The 24,399-nt window shown below is 37.5% G+C and overlaps 4 protein-coding genes across 7 annotated transcripts; 2 read left to right on the forward strand and 2 right to left on the reverse strand.

The window, feature by feature from the left end:
- Positions 1–2,463: 2,463 nt before the first annotated feature.
- LOC131779071 (uncharacterized) lies at positions 2,464–5,866 on the forward strand. Of its 3 annotated transcripts, XM_066159853.1 has the most exons (4): positions 2,464–2,609; positions 2,927–2,986; positions 3,611–3,955; positions 4,280–5,866. In XM_066159853.1, the coding sequence occupies exons 3-4, from the start codon at positions 3,617–3,619 to the stop codon at positions 5,057–5,059; spliced, it is 1,119 nt and encodes a 372-aa protein (XP_066015950.1). In that variant the 5' UTR covers positions 2,464–2,609; positions 2,927–2,986; positions 3,611–3,616; the 3' UTR covers positions 5,060–5,866. The 3 variants fall into 3 exon arrangements, with proteins under 3 accessions (XP_066015950.1, XP_066015951.1, XP_058951592.2); XM_066159854.1 differs by lacking the exon at positions 2,927–2,986; XM_059095609.2 differs by lacking the exons at positions 2,464–2,609; positions 2,927–2,986 and adding an exon at positions 3,239–3,337.
- Positions 5,867–6,722: 856 nt separating this feature from the next.
- Positions 6,723–9,377, reverse strand: LOC131779004 (uncharacterized). 2 transcript variants are annotated; one of them, XM_066159855.1, is made up of 4 exons: positions 8,831–9,377; positions 8,341–8,423; positions 7,651–7,706; positions 6,723–7,113 (listed from the first exon to the last, which is right to left on the reverse strand). In XM_066159855.1, the coding sequence occupies exons 1-3, from the start codon at positions 9,243–9,245 to the stop codon at positions 7,677–7,679; spliced, it is 528 nt and encodes a 175-aa protein (XP_066015952.1). In that variant the 5' UTR covers positions 9,246–9,377; the 3' UTR covers positions 6,723–7,113; positions 7,651–7,676. The 2 variants fall into 2 exon arrangements, with proteins under 2 accessions (XP_066015952.1, XP_058951501.2); XM_059095518.2 differs by lacking the exon at positions 7,651–7,706.
- A 167-nt stretch (positions 9,378–9,544) lies between these two features.
- Positions 9,545–12,540, reverse strand: LOC131778995 (cingulin-like). Its single transcript, XM_059095507.2, has 2 exons — positions 11,262–12,540; positions 9,545–10,753 (listed from the first exon to the last, which is right to left on the reverse strand). The coding sequence occupies exons 1-2, from the start codon at positions 12,436–12,438 to the stop codon at positions 10,431–10,433; spliced, it is 1,500 nt and encodes a 499-aa protein (XP_058951490.2). The 5' UTR covers positions 12,439–12,540; the 3' UTR covers positions 9,545–10,430.
- Positions 12,541–12,833: 293 nt separating this feature from the next.
- Positions 12,834–22,858, forward strand: LOC131778744 (AP-1 complex subunit mu-1). The gene is made up of 14 exons (XM_059095195.2): positions 12,834–13,031; positions 13,128–13,284; positions 14,210–14,277; positions 14,843–14,973; positions 15,862–16,009; positions 16,734–16,860; positions 17,305–17,447; positions 17,690–17,761; positions 18,256–18,345; positions 18,460–18,528; positions 19,287–19,341; positions 20,234–20,304; positions 21,000–21,075; positions 22,183–22,858. The coding sequence occupies exons 1-14, from the start codon at positions 12,990–12,992 to the stop codon at positions 22,203–22,205; spliced, it is 1,272 nt and encodes a 423-aa protein (XP_058951178.1). The 5' UTR covers positions 12,834–12,989; the 3' UTR covers positions 22,206–22,858.
- Positions 22,859–24,399: the final 1,541 nt, after the last annotated feature.

The following is a 24,399-nucleotide window of genomic DNA, read 5'->3' on the forward strand; positions in this document are numbered from 1 at the left end:
TCTTTGGGCCCAAGATGTTAGAGTCTACTCTTTATTTACACTTTACAATTATTTCAGGAATCTATCGGAGATTCCATCTTTCATACATCGCACTATGGCCTTTTTCTGCACTAAAAAGAGAGCTTTGTCTTGGTTCTGGCTGTCTTTAGCAAGGAGGTAAATGTTGGAAATCTTAGTTGAAAGGAGTGTATTTAGTTTCAACGGCCGGATCATTTAAATTTCATGAGGTCACGCTAAGGATCTGTTCTCAAGCAAGAAGTCGTTAGTAACTTGTAACAAAAATATTTGTGACTCCACGCTTTCGGTAAGCAATTGTTCCAAAACTCTGTTCAGACAGCTAGTATTGACGTGCGTTGATCTAACGTCTACATTCGAAATAAACATCTGCCCTGAAGTAAAAATAACTTTCTTGTAACTTTTGCTAACATCTGAATTCGAACTTCTGTTGCAAACTCAATTCTTAAATTCTCTACTTGGAGTGTTCGAAATGAATCACTGCGCCTTACTATTTTCCTCGTTTACTCTTAGTATACCTTAATTTACAAATGCCCCATTTACACCAGCAAAACATGTTCTCCCAAAGATGACGCTCACGCCGATATTGCATCTAACCGCGCGAGTAAAGAAGAGAATGAAGTTTGTTGCTGAAACTTAACTTTGGACGATACGGATTTTCGTCCTAGTAAATATTGAAAAAAAAATTGGGGGATAAATGACTTTTTTCACAATAATTGTAGTGGTCTTGTGAAATAAAAGGACTTTAAAGAGAAGCTGAATCGCGTTTGTCTCTAGTGCTGAGGAATTCTGTTAGAGGCAGAGTTCGGCGTTTTTCTGTTGTGAGAATTTGTCACCCAAATGTAGACTCCTATAGACATATGGATCCAGACAAGATATTCAGGCAGCACGAAACAGCGAAGAAGCGCCAGTGCGCTAGCCGAGAGTTAGAAGTAGAGAAAGCTTCATTCACGCCGTAAGCCGTTTCAGCGCGACGGACAGTGCTGCTTTGGTGGAGTATAATACAAAATAATTTGGTTTTATCAAATGTGTTGCTAAGGTAAATTGGCCTCTGTAAAGAGTTTCTAAGCTGATGTTTAGAAACTCTTTACGGTGGCCAATTTACATCGTCAGCTAAGTTGATAAAACCAATTATCTTACAGCTATTCCTGTAGAGAGAATGATTTTCGAGAGTAGATAACCTGATTAGAATACTTTTTATGGAAATCAAATGTAAAGCCGGAAATTCTGGGAAGATTATGCCTCATCAAATTGTCCTCAACACTTTTGTCTTTATTTTTATGAAGTAAACACGTTTTCCCTTGAAACCAAGCTTTTATTATTAGTTGAAAGTATTTAACAACGAGTTCTTTTAAGAAAGAAATTTTTCAGTCGACTTTTTGTTGACGGGTGTGCATATAACTTATCATGAGAAGGTGAAATCGAAAGGCAATCACGATACTTATTAATTCTTAGGCGAGCATTGTTTAAACACCCGGCAACTGTATTCTTCCAGAATGCTTTTTGATCTGACACGTATACGTGTTGGTATCGAGGTGAAGTAAGGACTTCCTCATTTGAATACTTCGTTTGATTAAACAATAGAGTTTATGTTCTTGGGCATAAATATGTTTTGGGCTTGACTTAGAGTTATTTTAACCCGAGCTGCTAGGTAAGGGTTAAAATGACTCTGCGTCGGGCCCAAAACATATTTACGCCCAAGAACATAAACTCTGTTGTTTTATAAAACGAACATAAACCATATCAAACTTTGCCTATTGTTATGGTTTAAATTTTTTAAGACAATGATCCTTTTGTTGGCTGGCCTTAGGGATTTTTCCGTCCGGTTTCGCGAAATTATACTCGAGTCACATCGGATTCAGTCGGCAAATTGTCACTGATGACATTTTCTCCCAACGGTAGCCTTCTTTGGAAATCAAAGACAAACCAACAGGGGGTGGGTCAGTAAATTTCAAGAGTACGCCAACTGCTTTGACTAAACTTTTGTCATACCGTGTGCGCATGTTTCGGTCTTACTCAGCCTCGATGTACTTTACTCTTATTTTAGTCGTCAAGTAAAATAATTAATACTTAGAATACAGCTTGTTGTATTATATCCTTGTAAGTTTATGTTTTAGCTCATGTTTTAGCAAGCGATGAGAACTGGCGGCTGCTATGCATTATCTCAGTTTAATATGCCATATGCGTTATGCTTCTTTGAAAATGACTTCTGTTTAAATTTACTTCGTGCATGGCTTAATGATTATTTAACCAGTTGCGCCTGGATCTACGTCGATCAGCAAGAAGACTATTTGTCTTTTGCACCTTTTCACGGTTAAATGATTTCGCTTTTCGCTAATTGTTCCACTGCTAACAGAAAAGAAAAGAAAAGGAAAAAAAAAGAATGAAGACACACCGCTCGATGTCGAGAGTGCGTGAAAAGGCGGGTTTACTTAGACTACTGTCAGGCCTCGCGTTTTTGTTTTTTGGTCTATTGAAGCAAGTAAACATCGCTGTTGAACGCAAAACAAAAGGTGCGATTTTCGCACCTTTTTCCGTTTCAGTGATTTTATTCTCCGGTTAGCCTCAAACAAAAATCTTCATCGTCGCATTAGGTGAGTGAAAAAAAAAATGTTGTGACTGGTTTGGAATTGCTTGCGCAAACCGTTGTTTGTTATTCCTTTTTTTCGTGACGACTCCCTACCTAGCGTGCGCTCACGATTGTCGCAGATGACGCAGGGTATCACTCTGGAGGGCATGCAGAAAATAAAAACTGAGGAAATGACAAGAAAACAGTGTGAACAACCACACAAGCGTGCAAGCCGCCTAAAATACATTTAAGGCCTCGAAATCTCCATGTTATCCCGCAAAAATGTGCCACTTTGCCGTTAAAATGATAACAATTAAAATGATCAATATGCTCTTTAACCAGTCACAGGAACCTGCTTTTCAGGAAAACGCAGACGTGATTTTGAACGGTGGAGTTAAGTAGGTGTGTTATAAAGAAATTCTTACAAAGATTAGCTCTTGTAAAAAAGGTAAAATTTTATCACTGATCTGCTAAACTGTTTCTTTATTTTTCTCATCTAGTTTAAAATCATTTTCGGTAGATGCCAAAATACCTAACGACGCCCTAAAGATATTGCCTGAATATATTTGCCTGGTTTTACAAATTTCCCCTCAAGGCGATAACTCGAATTAAAAATGTATGATGTAAAATGATAGCAGATTTGAATAATATTCTTGGTACCCATTTTTAACATCAAACTGAAAACGGTTTTGATGAGCACAGAAAAGAATAAAACAATAGCCTACATCCTATGTGGTTAAACGTAATTTGAAGGTAAGCTGTTTGTTAAACATTTGTCCACATATTTAAGGAAATGTATAACGTGCAATACACAAAAAGCCTTCACTCGTCCATGTTTCTCCTTGTACAGAGCTCCGTAATTATTTCCTAAGCTTCTCTTTGTAAAATACTCTCTTTTCGGAGCTGAAAACGTCGTTGAACAAATTCTCGAGCATATTTCATCTTAAAATTTATCGTATTTATTTTTTATTTAGTTCAAGTCTTACTAAAAACTATAAGACATTATTTTTAATTGACTTCTTTCAGAGTAAGATGAACTCATATTTCGCGTATTTATGGCTCAAATTTGGGACGATTCTGCTGCTAACTACTGCAATCTCTTCAGCTAGCAACCAAATGGAAACACCGCTGGTCTTCATCAACAACATTTTCATGGATAACATCAGCATGGAAAATCATACAATTCAGACTGTAAGTGTGTTGGATCCCTGGGAGTGTTTTCGTCACTGCGCTAAACACTGTGACTGCGTTGCGTTTCAAGTAAGTGAGAAAATATGTGAGCTCCTGGGCACGGACATTGATGGAGCCATTGGAAATCAGGTGAAAAAACCAGGAACACGTTTCTATCATATGCAGCAAAATGGTGTGAGGGTAAGTTTGCGTTATTGTAGAGCGTTTTTCGATTGAAAGTCGCAATATAAAGTTATCGCAACGGTTAATTGAAACGGGAGCCGACAAGGACTGCGGCACCTATCTGCACATAAAATGTCTCCAAAGTGGGAAAACGTCGTGGCGGAGACGAATCGCTTCGAAAAGTTTGCCTTAATTTGAGAATATCCGTGAAAATATTTGTTGCTGCAACAATCATTAAAAAGCACAAATGACTCTCAATTCTAAACAGTGTGCGCCTAAAACAAAGAGAGATTCTGCTTGAGACTTAAAATTTCGTTTTGTTGTTGTTCATATTTGTTTTAGGAACATTATAGATGCCTTAATGGCTGTTGTCAATCAAACCCTTGCCTTAATGGAGGCACATGCGCAGAGAGTTGCGATAACATCAGGAAGCAATACACCTGTGCTTGTCCACGAAATTACCAGGGAAAGAGATGTGAGATATTCCATCCGAGAGTCAAATCGTGCCAATCCTATATGGATCTGAAGCCAGAGTCTGAGTCAGGCGTTTACAACCTAAATGATACGGTTCAAACTTATTGTGATTTTGACTCCGAAGCCGGCAAAGTCTGGACTCTCATCCAGTCATTCTCTCTAGAAAATAAGGCTTTTTACAAGCGAGAACCTTTTTACTTCAACTTCCCGAGAAACGAAACAAGATTTAACTGGAATGATTTTCGAGTGTCATATCAAGCAATGGTCAACATCCGGGACAACTCGACGCATTGGCGCGTGACGTGCAATTTCCCATCAGGCCTCGATTTCACCGACTACGCACGCGCGACTCTCCAAGCCACGGATATCCTAACATTTGTTAATCAGGATCGCTGTCGGAAGTACGAGTACATCTCGGTTCGAGGACAAAGTTGTACGGATTGCTCGGGGATGATTGTGCAGCGAGATACACAACATATGCATACTGACTCGTACTGGAGCGGGAGAAACGGTTGTTTCTGGGATCCAAGAATTGGTTCCGTTGTGGGCGAAGATAATTTTGGATTCTATAACACTATCAATACTCAACACAGTTGCACTGAAAATTCTCTTTCCACCACGCAATGGTGGCTGGGTGCTGGGCTTTAAATCTGAGCCCACACTCCGGTAAGCGCGAATCGTAGTGAAGCACGTGAACACAGTATAACGGCCAGAAGTCGGGCATGCGCAATAGGCTCAATTAGTTCTTAAAGCTTTTAATCACGTCACCATTTTGGCCGCCTCTTAGCTGTTTGAAGTTCGCACCTATGCATACGTTTGACAATTATGTTGAAATACACCCCACTGGTGTGAGCCACGAAACTTCTCGTGCGTAGTTTTCTCTAGTCTAACCACTCACGAACACGTGTCTCACGCATGCAACAACCAGCCCGTATCGTGAAAGGTACACCATGTGTGAGCGTCTTTCTCTCGGTCTTATGAAAAAATAACGTCGCATTCAATGTAATAAGCAGTCAACTACTAGCATCAATGACTTAGAACTCAGGAAGTACAAGTTCAAGAAGTTCTCTTCACATAGAAAAGAAAGGCCGGCAAAATTGCACACTGAGATGCCGTGTAGAGATTTGTATTCATACTGTTTAGTTTTAGGTAACTGAAAAATTTCAAAAAAAGACCAAAAAAAAAAAACAATCATATAAACATATTGTCTTGAAGGCTTCCTGTTGGTCAATTTCAATATCTAAAAGAATCAATTTAAGAAGTTTAGTTTTTGGTAAAAATATAGATAGAGCAATTTAATCTCATAATCATAACCAAGCAAATGTACTGTTTTGAAGGCTTCCTGTCAGTCAATGTAAATTTTTAGATTAATCATTATATCTATTAAGTGTTTGTTGGAGAGAAAAGCGAATTCAACTTCTTTAACCCCTTAACTCCCAGATCAAATTTGTAATTCTCCTTACCTTCAATCATACAATTCTTACAATGTTATTTCAGACAATTTAGTAGTGGATCAACTAATTATCCTCAAAAGGATATTTTACTTCATTCTCATCACTTATCTGGTTGATATTGTATTGATATTGTAAGGAGAAATTATGTCTTGGTCACTTGTGGGAGTTAAAGGGTTAAGGTCCTTTTATTTCACAACATTACTTTACTGCATTTGGGCAGCGGCAAAGAAAAATAACTTAGTAGGATTTTCCTGTCCTAATGACTGATTTATGACTGATTTTGATAAATGCGAAATATGCCATGGTATTTATAGGGTGTTTAAACACCAGATACCATAAGATTCAATAAGATTGCATCTAGAGGAATTCACAGCAGAGAGGAGGTCAGGAAAATAGTGAACACTTGTACTTCAATTTAAAATAATTTTGAAAGTTTAAAATCTTGGGGGGGGGGGGGAAGGGGGAGGGAGGTGTAAAAGCAAGGAAAGAGTAAATAGGAATTAAGCTGATAACAAATCATCCAGCAGCACATCCCCATTAGCCTTTTTCTAGGTAACACCCCCCTTCCCCCCTGGAGAAAATACCACAACAGTGGATTCTAATATGTAAGAAATTGCACTATCATGAATTAGGCAGTGTAACTATATAACCTCAATCTTGTAATTAATCTTTCCTGACTACATACTTCAACCTCTCTGTCTGCCTGTGTGTATGTCTGTCTCTCCTTCTGTCTGGCTGTATGTTGGACTGTATGTCTGTCTCTCTGTCTGTCTTGCTGTATGTCTGTCTGTCTATGTCTGTCAGCCTGCCTGTCTATCTGTCTGTCTGTCCGTCTGTCTGTCTGTCTATCTGTCTGCCTGTCTGTCTGCCTCTGTCTGAATGTTTTTTTCTCTCTTCACTAGTATGTTTCCCTCTTTCTCTTTAAGTCTCTCTCTCTCTCTCTGTTTGTCTGTGGCTTGATTGGACAGCTTTTTTTCTACTTTCTTCCCTTTTAAACTATACACTGAGGAGAAAATTCAGATTAATTTTTTTTTAATCCATTGCTATTTTCTGACTTCCCTTAAAAACCCTTTAAAAAGTATTATCAAAAATATAACTGAAATGCTTTACAACTTTTTCATTCAAACTAAACTTTAAAATGAATACTTAAAAATTATAAGATGTCCTCCTCTGTTCTTGTCCTAGAAAACAATGTTATTAAATTCCTGTTTACATGCTTTCCAAAATTCTTTTTATGTTCTGTGCTTCCTGGAAAAAAAAAAAAGATGAGGATAAGTTCATGTATATGTTAGAGGATTGTACTTTAGATCTATCTGTTACAAACTATTAGTTATTTTGTGAAGTAATAAAAATAGAAATTATTGGAAAGAGAGAGTTGTAAATAACAAACTTCAAGGAAAGTGAGAAAAATGAATAAATGTGGGTATTCTCAAATTTCTAATTACATGATAAGCTAAATTATGTGTGCCTTTTGATTGGTTCTTACTAATGATTAATTGGGGGACAGATGCATAGATGACATTACTTAATACACAAACAGTTTCCATGTTGTCGCGGATCTGTACAGTAATAGCTTACAGAAGATGTCAAAATGTGGTAAATACATCAGTGATCTATTACAGAACATAGAATAAGAAAGTTGGAAAATTTTAAGCTCAGTTTAACAAATAGATTCCAAGTTGCCATGTGTCTGTTCAGTAATAGATCACAGATGATGTCAAAATGCAGTAAAAACAAAAAAAGTGGCACACGAGGCGCAGCCAAGTGTGTCACTGATGTTCTTACCACATTTTGACGTCCTCTGCGATCTATTACTGAACAGGTGCATGGAAACTTGGAATCTATTTGTTTTATATAATAAAGAATTAAAAAATTTTTTAATGATCACATCATCTATACGTCTGTTCTCCAATAGATCATAAGTGAGAACCAATCAGAATGCGTGCATAACTGAGCTTATTATATACAAAGAAATAGAGAAAGACTAAATTACAGAACACATGCACAGCAACATGGAATCAATTTTTAACTTTTATGAACTAATCAAACATAGAAATGATTGGAAGAAAGAGTTTTCTATTACAAACTTCAAGGAGGATGAGAAGTTTGCATCAAAATTAATAGTTGTAGGCATTTCTCAGATTTCTAAGTTACACAAACATTTTTTTTTTTAACCTTTGACTCCTAAAAGAGACTAGTATCTAATTTTACCTTCCACCTTCACCCTAGGATCAAAGGAAATGATCATTCGCAAAAGAAGCCCTTAATTGTTAAACAAATTCTCCTTGTCAGCAACTTAGGAAATGTATAGAGAACAGTATGGAGAATATGCATACTGATATTAGGGTGCAAAGGGTTGATAAAACTTTGAGTTTGTTCTCAATAATGAGATTGCATGATATCCTATAAAAATCTGGATTTTTTTTTTTTTCACTTGCACTTATTATTGTGGTTGTTGGAGAACTCTCATTTTACCTGCAGATTTGTAAACACAAATGATCTTGAAATGTAAAGCTTCTTTGCTTGATTGTCAAATCTCCACATATTCAGAGAGACGCCTAAATGAAAATCAGAGTCAATTGATTGTTAATTCTCTCATCTACCTGTTACACTTTACTTGTATCTTAATTGCAAGAGTCTGGTGTTAGATCAAGATAACAACTTCTACCTGATAAATAAGAGTATTCTCATTTTCTGTTTGCTGGATAACATATGGATATTTTAGGGAGATGTTACATGTTTAACACTTCTGGGAGTTGAAGGGTTCAAAAGCTAGGCCAATAACGCGAAACACACATTTAACGTTAAATTTATAATTCTCAAGAAAAATGCCAGATTGAAATTTTAGCAATGGCGTCAAAAAAAACAGGATCGGATTGCAGATTGGATCACGAATCGCCACCTGATCCTGGTTTTGTCAATGCCGTTGTTAGCAACGCAGTTGACTACTCTTAAACATTAATACCTTGTACTGTCCTGTTGAACCTTGACGACTCATCGCCAATGAAGAACGAACCATTTGTAAACGTGAACTGCTCGATATTCCTTGTATTGATGATTACTTCCTCTTGCAAGGGCTTATACAAGGTTTCTCCCTTGGGCAGAAAATCTTCGGACTCATAAACCAATCCATTTGCACTGATCAGCAAAAAATTTTTGGGAGAATGCGAAGTTGACGTCCAATAATTTGTGGGCATGTTGGTTCTCTTATGAAACAAAGAACCATTTTTGTTTGGGCGATCGAAATCATCGCGTGACAAGTTCATAACCTCTTGTTCATCTCTTTCCTCTGTTCGCTGCCGTTTTGCACAACAGGCAGTAGTGAAACCATTTTGCGATGACGGTGAACTTAAGAAAGATATTTCCGTTTCAACATCCATGGCAGGAAATTGCTATATTTATATGAAGTTTGTTAGGACTGGTGTTGACGCATAATACTAGCATGAGTTTACGCGCAGGTATTTCGATTGAAAAGAGGGAACTAAAACAATATCACAAACTCGCCATCTTGAACTTGGTAGCCTCCCCGTTCACATCATTTGAAATTTCGCGCCTCGTTCCAGTTTACAACTCGGTTGAAAAGGAGATGGCGGCTTGATTTAAAGACATACACAGTAACCAGTCAATGAAAAAGACCAAGTTTGAAATACCTTTTTCTGTGCAGCATCGTGTGTATGTTTTTATTCATCTGGGTTCAGTTTTTCAAAGGGCAAATAATACTATCCTTTGAATAAATCACTATCCAGCACATAAGTGATAACAAAATGTACAGCACTATCCAGCAGATATAGATTTATACAGTGGATAGCATTATCCAACCTTTGAACAAATGTAGCCTGTTTAATTATTTTTCAGTAGATTATTGGGAGGGTGACATGTGATGCATCCCTTATATTGGCAACATCTCTTAATAAATATGTAAAATATTGAACATCACATTGGTACATTTGGGTGAAGAATAGTAAAGGATGTGACTACCTATGATAAAAAAAAATTGTTCTTACATAAATATGTACATATCAAATTTCCTAATTACAAGTGTAGCAGTGAACCCTTTGACACTAAACACTTGAACCACTAAGAGTGACTGGCATCAAATTTCTCCACACTGTATCACCCCTGAATCACACGTTAAGGTCATGAGAATAAAGAATAAATGAACACCAACAAAAGAAACTTTGATTGGTAAACAAATTCTCCTTGTCAGCAGCTTAGGAAATGTATAAAGAGCAGTATAGAGAATATGCATACTGATTTTAGGGTGTAAAGGGTTAAGAGTGACTAGCATCCAATTTCTCATCACAATACCACCGATGAATCCAACATTTAAGTCCCAAGAATAAAAGAAATGATCATCAACCAAAGAAGCTCTTGATTGTTAAACAAATTCTCCCTATCAGCACCTTAGATCATGTATAGAGAACCGTATGGAGAATATGCATACTGACATAGGGATGTAAAAGGTTAATTTTCCCATAGGTGTAGCAATCTAAGAAGCAACAATGTTTTGACATATGGATACAGAAAGCAACCACAATTGCAACATTGTTATCAATGCTTAGACACTAATCATAGTCATCAAGATTCAACGCTGGAGCAAAGTTATGCACCATCATTTTAACCCGTTCTTTACTCTGTTTAATTCTTTGTACAGTGTCTTCAACCATGGACAACCTTTCTTTCTCTTCATTGTATCTTTGCTCCAAATCTTGGCATCTTTCCCTACAATCTTCTTCTTTAATCTTAATGCCATCAAGTTCAGTTTGCAGACGGTTTATTTTCTGTCGCAGTTCACTTTCATCCATTTCTAGTTTCTTGATCAGTTTCTTTTCATCCAGGAGCTGTTCCGTTACTTCTTCCATGGTCCCAAGAATGCTCTCAGCCTCACCTAAAGGTGATAAAGAGTTTCACTCAACAATTCTTCCCCCTTTTAGTTTCCTTTTAGTTTCATGAATATTCTGTATTACTGTCAGTCTCTCAGAAGCTGTGCACCTACCCCTCTCCTAAACCAACAAAAGTTACCCAATAACATGTTCAGGCTAATGTTGGGTCAGGGGAGGGGTAGGTTCACTGTTGCTCAGATACCAACATTGAACCAGTATTTTTTACTATTCAGCTGATCTGATGGGACAGCAATTTTCTTGCTCTAATATCATCAGGGGTTTCACAAAAAACTAGTTACCAGTAGTCTACAGTAGACCTCTCATTGCCCTCAGTTTAGCAAGCAAACAGGATCTTATGTTTGGATTCTGCCTTATGGCACAGCCACCAATTACACCATTGATAGCTGCTTATGGAAAAGATTAATTAAACCCCTGTATCCTTGGAGCTGGGAAAACTATTTAGAAGTGAGACAGAGAAATGGCTCATATTCCATAGCCTGATTTTATCCTTACCATTCAATGCATTACATCTGAGAGTAAGAGATTGGTATTCTTCTACATATTGTCTTGTTTGCTCTTCCAGCTTTTGAAGTCTCTCCTTCTCCTTCTGCATTTTGAAGTCAGATATTATTTGCTGAATTACAGTGTTTACTGCAGTGGACTTAACAACAGTCTGACATGTTGGGCATTTCTTGCAATCACGTAAACATGCCTGGCAAAAAGTGTGTCCGCAAGGTATTGCAGCCATGGGTGTGTGTCTTGGACCACTCATTAGTTTTTCACAGAGTGGACAAGAGTGGCTGGCAATACCTGATTCATTATTTTCCTGGGTATTCTTTTGCTGTTGTTTATGACTGACACTAGGTTGCAATGACACTTTTAACCTCTCTGCAACAGTATCTGCTAACGCATTGAGCATATCAGCAGATAACTCTGGAGTGTTGTGTTTCTCAGAAGAAGTGCTAAAAAGACTATCCTTGTTTTGAGTGTTAATTACAGTATCGCTAAAGGAATTAGTGACTGTATTTCCATAAATTTTTCTGTTCCTATCTGATGATTCATCATTATATATGTCCCTATCAATTTGATCACCAACTTGACAACTTGTATCAGATTTTAAGGAAGTTCGTGATGATGGCCTTTGCTTGTTATGGAGAGTCTGTTGACTAGTAGTGAGAGCTGTGCTATTTAAAGACCCAGAAGAATTCGAGTTTGCATAATTCGATGGAGCATACTGCATGTGATGGTCACTGCTGTCTTCCGTATGATTTAAGCTTGGGTTTCTTTTGTGACTACCTGAGGCAGAAGGAGGTCTCTGTTTCCTAGAAACAGGGTTATCACCCTTGGATATCCATGGAACTACATCTGAATGATCTCTCTGTGGCTCGGGATACAAAGGTTTCCTTCGTGGATTACTGTATGGATTTCTATTGACAGCATTTTCAGACGATGAACCACTAGACAAACTCGAACGGGCTCGAAACTTTGGCACATCTGGCAGTGCAGTAATATCTTTGCTCAAAGACTTCAATTTTGTGGACGATGACTTAGAAGCTTCTCTTTCCTTCATCCACAGACTTTGTTTTTCACGAATTGCTTTGACTTTTTCAGCTGTTTCTTCTTTGGTTTTGCCGTCTTTCTTTTGATTTGTTGACTTCGTTTGCAGTTTCTTACCTTGCAAAGACATCATCACATTGCACCTATGCTGAGTGAAACAAATAAAACTCCTGTAAAACCGCGAAGAAAGTCTACAAGTTCGTGAAAGACCTCATCACCAAGACGCCATTTTGGTTTGTTTGAGCTTGGCTATTTCTTGTGTGGTTACCAAGCAAAGAGCTACAGAGCAAAGGCTAGATTTAGAGGGGAGGGGTAGATCGGGTTAAAAATACAGACTTCAAATCATGAGATTCAAATTATACCAGGGGAATGTATCCCAGACACAAAATATTAGCAATATTTTATTATTAAATAAAGATAAATATACTTCCACGTAATGAAAATTCACCTTCAAAATTGTCGAAAGGTTCCTACTAGACAAACTGTAATCTCTAGTAGCCCTCCCTAGGAAAAAATCGGACGCAGTGGGCCTGATGAGCTGGCCGTGCTTTCTCCAATATAAGCCATTTGCAGGCAAAAGACCCGTGAAAACTTTCTGAATTTTTGTTTCACAGAACTAGAAGGCTGATCCTCGGATGCCATTGAATATTTCTGTGTTTCAGCAGTAAGTAAAATACCATCAAAATGTCGACGTCGGCGGTTTTCGTTCTTGATATAAAAGGAAAGGTAGGTTGGCCGAACTCTAAGACTTTTTATATACCGTAATATTTTACATTAAGACTGAGAAAGTTTTGAAGAACTGCTCGTACTTTTACTACCCAGGTGATAATTTCTCGGAATTATCGTGGAGATATTGAGATGTCCTTGATCGAAAAGTTCATGCCTCTTGTGTTGGAAAAGGAAGAAGAAGGAAGTCAAACGCCCATTTGCGTTCACCAGGATGTTACTTTCGTATATATCAAGTACAATAATCTCTATCGTATCCTTCTGTTTTTACGATCAGGTGTTACTACATCTGAGCAGTACGGTACAAATTGTTTAAACGAGTTACGGATGAAAATTCAAGGCTTACCAGAGACTAGATACAAGCGTAGTGTAAATCAAAGTTTCTTTGGTAGATCAAAGATCGTGGCTTTTATCAAAGGGGTGTTCCTTGTGCTCAGTGAGATACGAGCATACCATTCGCTACATATCAGAGTGCATTCGACAATAATCTCATGCTGAAGTCATTAAAAGGTTTACAGAATCTGCAACCAACTATAATTTTTCTTAATGAGAAATAGGGTCAGATAAATGATGCTGGCATTATCCTGTATATAATGTTATAATCAGAGCATCAAGCGTAATATCGGCATAATATCTAAACTTCTTAAAATTCCCGTTGTGTTACATTTCAAAAGGAGATATACTCAGTAGCCGAGTAATGAGCATGCTTTCATTGCTTAAATTTTTGGAATTTGATCTTGTAAAATTTTGTGTTCTTAACTTGGATAAGACTTTAATTCTAACCAAGTTTTACCTGTTGGTGGTAGGAAGGGGCGAAGAAAGGGGGATTTGAGGGGGTCTGTGAACTATTTATTTGAATCACTAAATTGAGCATATTGAAAAATTTGAGAAAAATTATCAGCATAATTTATGATTCTAGGGGTTATGCTCAAAAGCACAATGATCAAATTTTTCACCATAATCTATCAGTGACACATGCAGATGCACCATGTGTTTCCTTGTTGTTTGATCAAGATAACAACTTAAACCTGATAAGTTTAAGTATTCTCATAACTTGGTCACTGGATAATGTGTGGATATTACAGGGAGAAGTTACATGTTAATCATTTCTGGAGTTAAATAAGTTAAATATCTAGGGTCAAGTGCTTTCACCAGAGTTCCTTGACTTCAGTTTCCAGTGGTATCAATGACAAAGAAGAATGCAAATGTGGCTTTGTTGTTTGTTTTCCTCCACAAGTTAGTGCAGGTAAATATTACTTGGATGGGGTTGTCATTAACCTTTTAACTCCCAGATCAAATTTGTAATTCTCCTTACTGTTAATCATACAATTCTTAGAATGTTAGTTCAGAGAATTTAGCATTGGATCAATTAATTATCGCCAAATTGATATTCTTCTTTATTCTCATTAGTTATCTGGTTGATATTATATTGATATTGCATGGAGAAATTTTGTCTTGGTCACTCATGAGAGTTAAAGGGTTAAGCACCAGCTACCAGGGAAAATTGCTAAATGAAAAGGAGGCATTTGCCAGCCAGAGTTTTAGCTGGAAATTGCTTGGTAAAGCAAAATGGGCATTCTGAGTTTATGGACTTACACTTTTTCAATATCCCAGGCTATCTTTGGGTGGCCTCGCTTGAAATTACAACAGGCAACCAAACTTCTTGCAAATTTCATCTTTAATTATAATATACAATCAAGTTGGGTCTACTTCTTCCATACAGAAATTTGATTTTAATAACAAACATAAACTCTTCTTGTTTATTTTGATTAAGAACACATCATGATTTAGATGCTATGCATTCACTGCAGGTGTTTACAGAATACTTCAAGGAACTTGAGGAAGAAAGTATCAGAGATAATTTTGTGATTATATATGAACTGCTGGATGAGTTGGTGGACTTTGGTTATCCACAGTTTACTGAGACAAAGATCTTACAGGAGTAAGTAATTTCTTTTTTAACTCTTTCACTCCTAAGATCTCATTGTTACCCAGTATGTCTCCTTACCTTCTTCTCTACAATTCTTTTAAAGTAATTTTGGAGAATTTGGTATTGGATCCACTTATAATCCCCTAATTGATATTTTTCTTTCTTCTTAACACTCCTATTCTTGAAATTATGTTCATATTATAAAGAGAAATTCTGTCTTGGTCACTCATGGGAGTTCAAGGGTTAAGTGGCCCTGAGATGGAAAAAGGTCATTATTGTTCTCTCCTTTAATTCCTATTTTATTCAGAGAAAATGCATCATGCAAAATATTGCACTTCAACCCATAATATAAGTTTGATTTTGTTGGCAACAATATATCCCTCGCAAACTCTACCATGACCAGATTTCCTTCTAGTCAAGTTGTTGCAAGAGAGCAGGATTAAAAAAGAAAATAGTATAAAAGATTTATAATTTTCAATTTTCACTATGGGAACCAACCAATTTAGGATGTGAAGTGAGATTATTTGATTTTGGTTGTAAGTTTTTCTGTTTACAAAATAAACAGGGTTCACGTACTGAGAATTTTAACCAGTACTTGGTCCCACTTTCACTCCTAAGATCTGATTGTTAATCCTCTCCTCTAGTAGTTACTTATTTCCTTGTAAATTAGTCAGGTGAATTTAATGTTAGATCAAGACAACAACTTCTACCTGATAATTTTGAGTTAACAACTTCTGGGAACCAGATAAAGGGTTAGGGGGGTTGTGATGTCTTTTTTACTTCTGATCACAGAATACACATGCACCCTACAGTAGCCTGCCAATTGTTATGAAATCCAGTGAGATTTCTATCTCATAAGATAGCTCACAGTAATCGCTACATTGACATATTTTCCAACAGGTATATTACTCAGGAAGGTCACAAGTTAGATGTTGGTGCACCTAAACCTCCTGTTGCTTTGACAAATGCTGTCTCATGGAGAGGAGAGGGTGTGAAATATCGCAAAAATGAAGTTTTCTTGGATGTGATTGAATCAGTCAATCTTTTGGTAGGCTACCTTTGCTTAAGGTTTCATGACTAGAATTTATAGCAGTAGTCTTTGGGTTAGTTAATGAACCAATCATAGGTTTTTATGAGGAAATGTAGGAGCAGAAGAATAGTATAAGTGTCTGGAGAGTATTTTCCATATCTAAATAAAACAGCTCAGATCATCAACATTTAGCTAGAGAATTTTGCAAGGTAGGTATAGTATTCTCTGATATCTGATGCATGGTGACCACTCTGTCACTTTGTTAATTTCAACCAAGTTCAATTGTGACAATCAAAGCTGAGGAGTAAATTAAAAAGGTTGAATATTTCTTTATTATTATGAGGGGGGGAGGAGTAGGAGTTGTATTGGTAGAGGCAGATAAGGACTGTAAAAAGGCAAGTAGAGTAGCAAAACAAACTGAGAAAATGAATATGATAATGCTTCCTGCAAACCTCCCTGGGACCCCCACTTGTCATTTGTGAGGTAGCTGTATCAACTTGGTTTTAACCTTGTGGAATTACATTAAGCCTCATTCAGATGTAAGCCAGTGCTGGTTTCCTTTTAATTGGTTTGAACAGTTTTGAGTGAGTGACCCCAGTAACAATAGTTGTTCTATAAAATGTAATCTGGATTAGGAATTTTACTTTTGTGAATCTCACATGGTGTGCCAAAATGGCTCCTTAATCAGTAAAGTGTTGACTGCTGTTACCGTCTTCTTATGTGTATGTATGTTTCATTTTAGGTTAGTGCAAATGCTAATGTGTTACAGAGTGAAATTGTTGGTGCAGTTAAGATGAGATGTTATTTAACTGGCATGCCTGAACTGCGGCTGGGATTGAATGACAAAATTTTGTTTGAAAGCACAGGACGTAAGTACTCCTGTGTATCTGTTAAACTCATCTGAAATAGCCTTCCTTTGACTGAAATCTACTGACAGGTTCTTTGTTGTGTTCTATAGTTGTTTTGTGGTAGATAACCAATTAATGCATGGAAAACAGTGGTTTTCTTTTTTAACTACTTTGTATGTGTCCTATGATGTGTGGTTTTGGTGAGAATGGGGCCGTGGTATGGCTGTGTAGCAGTGTACAGAGCCTTAATAAACAATTAAATTCCATTAAAAAGGAAGGCTGACAATGTACATGTAATAATTTTTGGTCAATAACTGACCAGGTTTTGATCATAGTTTATCTCTGTTTATATTTACTTGTTCAATAGATAATTATGGCTTGTTTGTTTACATTACGAATGTGCTAAATTATAGATTTTACTTTTGACAGTTTGATTAAAAAAATTACATCCTTTGTTTTTTACAGGAAGCAAGAGCAAAGCAGTAGAACTGGAGGATGTCAAGTTTCATCAGTGTGTCCGTCTGTCTAGATTTGAGAATGACCGCACAATTTCTTTCATTCCTCCTGATGGTGAATTTGAACTGATGTCCTACAGACTCAACACACATGTAAGAGTTTTGTGGCATGTTGGAAAAATCCTTGAATTACAGAGTGTTTGTATAATATTATTGCTTTGTTTCATAGAATAATGAAGACAGCAAGACAGATTGTTTTTCACAGTAATAATGATGATGATGGTTTATTAAAATACATGTCACTGCACAGAGTGAAATAAAAAAATTGAAAAAAAAAACATTTTACAAATTACATGTGGTTTCCTTTCTCTTCTGTTTATCTGTCTCTATTTTAGGTGAAACCCTTGATTTGGATCGAGTCAGTTATTGAACGTCACTCTCATAGCAGAGTAGAGTACATGATTAAGGTTGGTTGAAAGAAAGTTTTATTTACATATTAAAGAGTAGAAAGGTCGGACTGGGAATGTTTGGCTCAAGGTCTTGACTGAGAGCTGAACATTTTCCATCGACCACAACCTAACTGAGTCTGTAAAAATTTTATAATTTATGACTGCCACATTTTGTCTTTCTTCCTTCCCTCTTGAATTCTGCATCTGGCAGGGCTGTACCCAGGGTCAGGTGGTTTTATACGCCCTCACTAGCCTGCACTGCGGACGAGTTAGCCTAATACGCTCTCAATCGTTTACACGGCCGGCCATGTTTGATTTAGAGTTAGATTGTACGGTGGGGAAGGACAGCGTAAACATATTCGCATATTTAGGAAGCTCATGTTGCGAACTTTGGCTACCTGTTGTGTTAGTAATAAATAGATGAATAATTAAGTAAATCAATGGATAAATATTTGAATGAATAAACAAGTAATAGGCAGAATGTTTTAATGATTGTTTTGTTTTATATACAGGCCAAGAGCCAATTCAAACGGCGTTCGACTGCCAACAATGTTGAGATTCATATTCCTGTTCCTCCAGATGCTGACTCTCCTAAATTTAAAGTAATATTTTTTATTGAACATATTCCCTGTCTGTTTATCTGTTTTCTGTACAAGTATTTTGTCATCGAAGTAGTGGTAGGCACCCTAATCACTTAATGTCATATCCTTTCTCAGCAAACAGTAGGAGTTGTAAAGTACACCCCAGAGGACAATGAAATCGTGTGGAATATGAAATCCTTCCCGGTAAGTTCAAATGGTAGAATTAAGCCAAGTACAAGTACATTGTATGTAACCCAGGTCCTCGTTAAAAGTGCTGCGACACGAGCTCTTTTTCGCCCGTGAGTTAGTTTGAGTCCTGAAGCAAAGCAAGCTGACAGGGCTGCAAAAGATTTGGAACTATTAATGACTTTATCAGTGCCAGACCTCTCGCTAGCGTGCGACTAGGACCTCCCTATTAGCGCCACGGCACGGACGTTTTTTCGTCCGTGAGCAAGTTTGAGGCCTGAAGCAAAGCGAGCTGACCAGGCCATCTGTAGTAACGCTGCCGGAAGCGCCTTTCTTCTTCCCGCAAGAAGATTTGATACAAGTCGGGGAGAGGTTTGCCAGGGGAGTCTGGCACTAATGGTGAGGTGCTAGACACCTTGCAGACTTCTCACCGGTTCACGTTGCGTTGCGCTGGTAACCCTTTAAACCCCTTAAGTCATAATGCATATTCTCCATACTGTTCTTTATACATTTCCTAGGGTGCTGTCGAGGAGAATTTGTTTACTGATCAAAAGCTTCTTTTGTTGGGCATCATTTCCTTCATTCTCATGACCTTCTTGTGTGATTCAGGGGTGATATTGTAGGGAGAATTCAGATGTTAGTCACTGTTAGGGTTAAAAGGATTAATGAGGGCTTGCTCATAGGCTAATGTCCAACAAGTTTTTTTATTGTGGAAAGGTGTACTAGAGAGTAATATTCAAATGTAGAATTGGTTCTTCGTTATTTTTTCCCAACAGGGAGGGAAAGAGTTCTTGTTGAGAGCTCATTTCAGGCTGCCAAGTGTGGATTCAGGTTAGTCAAGTTTAAGGTGGTAGGTGTACATGTAACTTCTTCTTACAATGCCGTTACAACTCAGTTCAGAACTGATAAAGGCATCAGCAGCTGGAGAAAGTTACCTTGATTTATCGCCAAAGGCAATGTTCATTAGTCATTGTAGAATTCTTTGGCTGCTACGCGGAAACTTTCCTGCTAAATTTCGACGGCCTAAACTATGTTTCATTCAGATGAGGAGTTTATTCTCCTGTGGAGCAGCTGAACATGTCATTAGAAACCCAAGAATTTGAACCGCCATCTGAACCTCATGATAAGATGAACTTTTGCAGAATTTCCCATTTGCGTTACTGAGAATTCCACCCACGTTGTTTCAGTAATCTTGGATTGTATACTTGCACTTGATCCAGGCCTTATTGTCGACAATTCAGCATTACACGTTCCGTTCTACGATCTAACTATTATATTCCAATCTAACTTGAGGTTCCGAAAATTGTTACATTTATTAGCTACGGAAATCCACACCCTCATACGTAATTCCGTTTCGGATTCAAGGCTTGCACACGTTCTACAACGATTCGTGGGCACTAATTTCCTATCAAACATGGGTTTACTTGACAATCATGCTGCTAGGTTCCTACTCGCTTGACGCCCTGGAAATACCTAATTACATACATTACTGCTTGCGGAACTAATTTGATTATCGTATGCCGCTTCCCATTACATGCTACTTTAATTGTAACGTTAACACTGTACTTTAACGGTAACGAAATCACAACTTACTTGATACGCAATAAAAAATATGAGAAATCAAGGATATCAGTTTTGAGCGCAGAAAGGTTCCACGACATGAGCTAACTCAATAAACAATATTTAATCAAGCAGCATCTTTTTTTTTTTTTTTTTATTGCAGAGGTGGACGAAGGTAGACCACCCATCAAGGTCAAATTTGAAATTCCTTACTTTACAGTATCTGGCATTCAGGTAACCGTCGAACAATGTGTCTAAAATTTAAGAATCATTTGAGGAATTTTCTGGGCACAAATGTTTTAACTTTGTTACCTACCTGTGTGGTGGCATAAAACCTTAATGCTTTAATTGTGGAGATTCTCCCCATTTCAAGTTCGCCTATAATTTAAAAGAACTGTTTTGCCTTTCCCTAGAGTTTCTCCTTGTCCAATAATACTTTGTGTTCTGCTCCTATAAAGCAGATTACTTGTTTCACTTTGCAGGATATTCAATATTATATCTTTTTTCTGATAATGTAGCTAGTGTTACACATTATACAACGAATAGTTAACGCTCGAGACGTCAGCGTTTCATGATTCGCTGTGTTGGTTTACGTACCTTGGTCAAATTATAGCTGATGACCAACTAGTTATTTCACTCACCCGTCGACGAAATTTCTTCAGAGACTGTTCACCAAAGTCGATTTAATCTGATATTTGCGCAGTGAAATGCGAGATTTCTAATGGAAAACAATGGCGGCAAGATGTTTCATGTATGTCGTTCGAATTTCAGTATTAATGTTTGTTCTTAGTTGTTTAAAACTGAATAAGTTTGTTTAAGTTGAGTCGGTTGACAAGCAATCAAATGTTGTATATGCATGTTTAGCTGTTACGTCAACAGGTATTGATAGTATCATGTGCCAAGAACTAAAAGTTATTATTACTGGATAGGTCCGTTATCTCAAGATTATAGAAAAGAGCGGCTACCAAGCTCTTCCTTGGGTTCGTTACATCACCCAAAATGGAGGTTAGTCGACCCTTATCAACAAATTGTATGGAATAGAGGGCTTTTCGATTGAGTGTTATTAAACCAGAATCAAGGTTATCACAACGGCAAATCTGAAGAAAGGAAATACCTTAACTCTCTACACCCAAGATCAGTAAAGGTATTCTCCATACTGTTCCCCATACATTCTTTAAGGTGCTGGCAAGGAGAATTTGTGTATCAATCAACAGTTTATTTTGCTGCTGATAGTTTTCTTTATTCTCATGGCCTTACTGTATGATTCAGGGGTGATATTGTAAGGAGAAATTAGATGTTGGCCACTCTTCGGGGTAAAGGGGTCACAGAGCAAATGAGACCTCAAAGTAAAAACAAACAAACCGCCAAAAGCGCGGGAAAACGCGGGCGACCAAGTCGTGATTGGATTTAGTTTTACACGTGATTGCCTTAAAGAGTGGCGTGAGTTTTCTGGACCAATCACAGAGCGAAGTAATGCAAAACAAATGCAATCCCGAATTACTTTCGACACAGTTGAGAATTGTTCTAAATGAATTGCCTTGAGAGCTGTGCTTTAGCAGAGTATTTAAAAATTTTAAGAGTGTCACAGGTTGCAATAAACAAACCTGGAACTGATGCTGAAGCTGTGCACGGAATAGTGGACGTGTGCTGCCAAGCAAAAGAGAAAAATTATGCAACTGTTGCCTAGTACTAAACATCGTGTACTCCGCAATGTGTAATTTGGAGAAACGCTCTTTACCTGAAACAAGGTGGACCTCTACGTTAAGTTTTTCCGCGGTTATGGTAGCACTTTAAACACATCAACCGTATTTCAAAGCAAACTTAGTTGCACTGAGGAGCGAAGTGAATTGACTTAGCCTTGTACTAAGAGCAGTCCATCCTTGACGTTGAAGTTCTGAGGGGTGCGCTAGCATCAATTTATTTTTTTCCTTTTTTTTTCGCTGATTTTTTTCACTCACGCAACGGACTTCGCCGAAAAAGGGGGAAAAGGAGGGACAGCTCTTAGCTTAACGTAACCAGTGAATTCCTTATTTACTTCCGTTTCGTTGCGAAAGTTGCCAGGTTGTTTTAGGATGCAACCCACTTTAAAATTCATTTCTTTTTCTTTTGCAGATTACCAGTTGAGAACAACATGAAAAAGAGAGGCCGCACCTTCCATGTACAACATTAAATCTATCTTGTGAAGACATTTGCCGATGAGGAAAACTGAAAAAAGAGAAATATTAGATATCCCCTCCTTTGTTCTTGCTAGACAATGCACTGTCCACACAACAGCTCAAGAGTAGCGACAAACTTAGAAGCTGGAGGTTTTTATTTTGATATAACGCTAAGTTCTCACAGCCAATTTATGAGGAAAGATATAGCAGCTTAAAAAGAGAATTACGCATTAGATCGCTGAAGTTTAAGAGATGTCATACCAAAAAAGGAAAAAGAAAAAGCTAGTTTAACCTTTTCAACCCTAAGAGTGATCAGCATCGTATTTCTCCTTTCCCTTTTATTGCTGAATCATTTATTAAAACGATGAGAATTAAAGAAATGATCGCCAACCTAACAAGCTTTGATTGTGTAGCAAATTCTCCTTTTCACTACCAAAAGAAATGTAAAGACAGTGGTATGGAGAATTTTAAGAAGATTTTAAGGGTTAAGTTCGAGAATGAAAACTATAAAGGAGTTCGACAGAATCAAGTTGAATGCTCTTTAAGTAATAAATCATACGCTTCTTGTTGTTCAGTTAGAGATCTCATTCGGCAAAATCTTTAGTAAATAAAGTATTGGCATTTTTCGTAAACGTGATCCTGATATTGTTTCTCTCATGAGTACTCACGTTCTTTCTGTGATCTTAAAGTGGGTTTTTAAGTCGGCAAGTACACTAAAGCTACTGTAACATTTACACAGAAAACAGTCCCTATAAAGAGCGCAAATGAGCTCAGCTCCAGGTCGACGGAAGCCATTTCTTTCGAAAGGAGAATTGCTTTCCAAGAGAAAGTGAACCCCACCGTGAGCCCCACCCTCCCTTCCTCTTGGCGCGGTATTTCTATTTTCTTCGGGAATCCTGGGAGAGAGAACCCGATAGGGCAAAAGGCAAAAGACAAAAAGAAGGAAACAAATGTAATGAGAAAATGGATAAATACGGGAGGGAGTGGAATCCAAAAGAACCTTCCCTGGTCCATCCTCCATTTTTTTTTTCTTTTTGCTTCTTTTCGCCCGTTCATTTGACGCAACATTCGCTTCGGCCACTTGGCTTGGAGGAAATGGAACGCAACCGCATGTGAGACTGCGCTGCAGAGGCTCCGCGAGAACGGACTGACACCATTAACACGCGTGAACGGCCTTCGTGCGGGACTTCTCGCTCGCGCGTTTTAATCCGAATCACCCGCCCACGGTCAAACTGAGCCCCTGGAACGCAGGCTAATCTGGGAGAGCCGTTCCCACTAAGTGGTTGACTTATTGTAACCTATCGCTACAAAAATAGAAATTGATCAATTACACTTTGATTGGTCTTCAGAAGTAGTTGATCTCTTAGAAAGAGGGGTGAGTTGAGAAATACACAGAATTCTTCTTTGTTAAAAAAATTGCAGTTTATTTTGTCTTTTAACCCTTTAACTCACAGAAGTGATTAAAATATATCTTCTTCTAACAATATCCATACATTTATACAGTAAACAGGTAATGAGAATACTCAAACTAATCAGGTAGAACTCATAATCTTGATTGAACAACAAATTCTTGTTGATAATTTACAAGGAAAGGTGTAGCTGCTACAAGGGAGAATTAACAAACAGATCTTGAGAGTTAAGGGGCTAAAAGGCCTATCAGCTCTGATTACAACAAACCTACACGTATAGTAAGGCCTGATAAACAAATGAATAAATAAAACTTTACCACAACAAAATGGAAATAAACTTCATCAATCAGGCCTCCATAAAACGGAAACAAGAGACAAGTTTACGAAAGAACCAAAAAATAATTTATGAGAAAAACAAATATTTGATTACACACTTAAAAAATATTCTTGTGAAACCATTCCTAATAAAATTCAGAACACCCTATCTCAAGGTAATTTACCACAACATCTAAACTGTGAATGAAATTGCAAAGAAAACTCTCAGAGCAAGCTGATCATCTAAGTTATGAAATATTCAATTTGCACTGGCATTAACACTAGTGCTTAATATTTATCCCTAAATTCACACTACTAATAAAGCAGCAAATTATTCTTAATTTTCCCTCACAAATTTTCTTCATGTGTACAAAATGTTGTTTATATTTCCTGCCTCACTATCATTAGTCACTGACTAGAATATCTTCATCCCCAGGTCCTCTCTCTTT

The sequence above is a fragment of the Pocillopora verrucosa genome, chromosome 12, assembly GCF_036669915.1.
Source record: "Pocillopora verrucosa isolate sample1 chromosome 12, ASM3666991v2, whole genome shotgun sequence".
In the NCBI taxonomy this organism is placed as follows: Eukaryota; Metazoa; Cnidaria; class Anthozoa; order Scleractinia; family Pocilloporidae; genus Pocillopora; species Pocillopora verrucosa.

What these genes read in the sequence shown, in the direction of transcription:
- LOC131778744 (XM_059095195.2), top strand. Translation starts at nt 12,990, where the DNA reads ATGTCGACGTCGGCGGTTTTCGTTCTTGATATAAAAGGAAAG. An exon ending in GAGTAGAGTACATGATTAAG is followed by an intron (nt 17,762 to 18,255) that starts GTTGGTTGAAAG and finishes TTTTATATACAG; the next exon opens with GCCAAGAGCCAATTCAAACG. An exon ending in CTGACTCTCCTAAATTTAAA is followed by an intron (nt 18,346 to 18,459) that starts GTAATATTTTTT and finishes ATCCTTTCTCAG; the next exon opens with CAAACAGTAGGAGTTGTAAA.
- LOC131778995 (XM_059095507.2), bottom strand. Translation starts at nt 12,438, where the DNA reads ATGATGTCTTTGCAAGGTAAGAAACTGCAAACGAAGTCAACAAATCAA. An exon ending in CAGATGTAATGCATTGAATG is followed by an intron (nt 10,754 to 11,261) that starts GTAAGGATAAAA and finishes TATCACCTTTAG; the next exon opens with GTGAGGCTGAGAGCATTCTT.
- LOC131779004 (XM_059095518.2), bottom strand. Translation starts at nt 9,245, where the DNA reads ATGGATGTTGAAACGGAAATATCTTTCTTAAGTTCACCGTCATCGCAA. An exon ending in GTTCAACAGGACAGTACAAG is followed by an intron (nt 8,424 to 8,830) that starts GTATTAATGTTT and finishes ATTTTCATTTAG; the next exon opens with GCGTCTCTCTGAATATGTGG. An exon ending in TTGTGTTTACAAATCTGCAG is followed by an intron (nt 7,114 to 8,340) that starts GTAAAATGAGAG and finishes TTTTTTTTCCAG; the next exon opens with GAAGCACAGAACATAAAAAG.
- LOC131779071 (XM_066159853.1), top strand. Translation starts at nt 3,617, where the DNA reads ATGAACTCATATTTCGCGTATTTATGGCTCAAATTTGGGACGATTCTG. An exon ending in TGCAGCAAAATGGTGTGAGG is followed by an intron (nt 3,956 to 4,279) that starts GTAAGTTTGCGT and finishes TATTTGTTTTAG; the next exon opens with GAACATTATAGATGCCTTAA.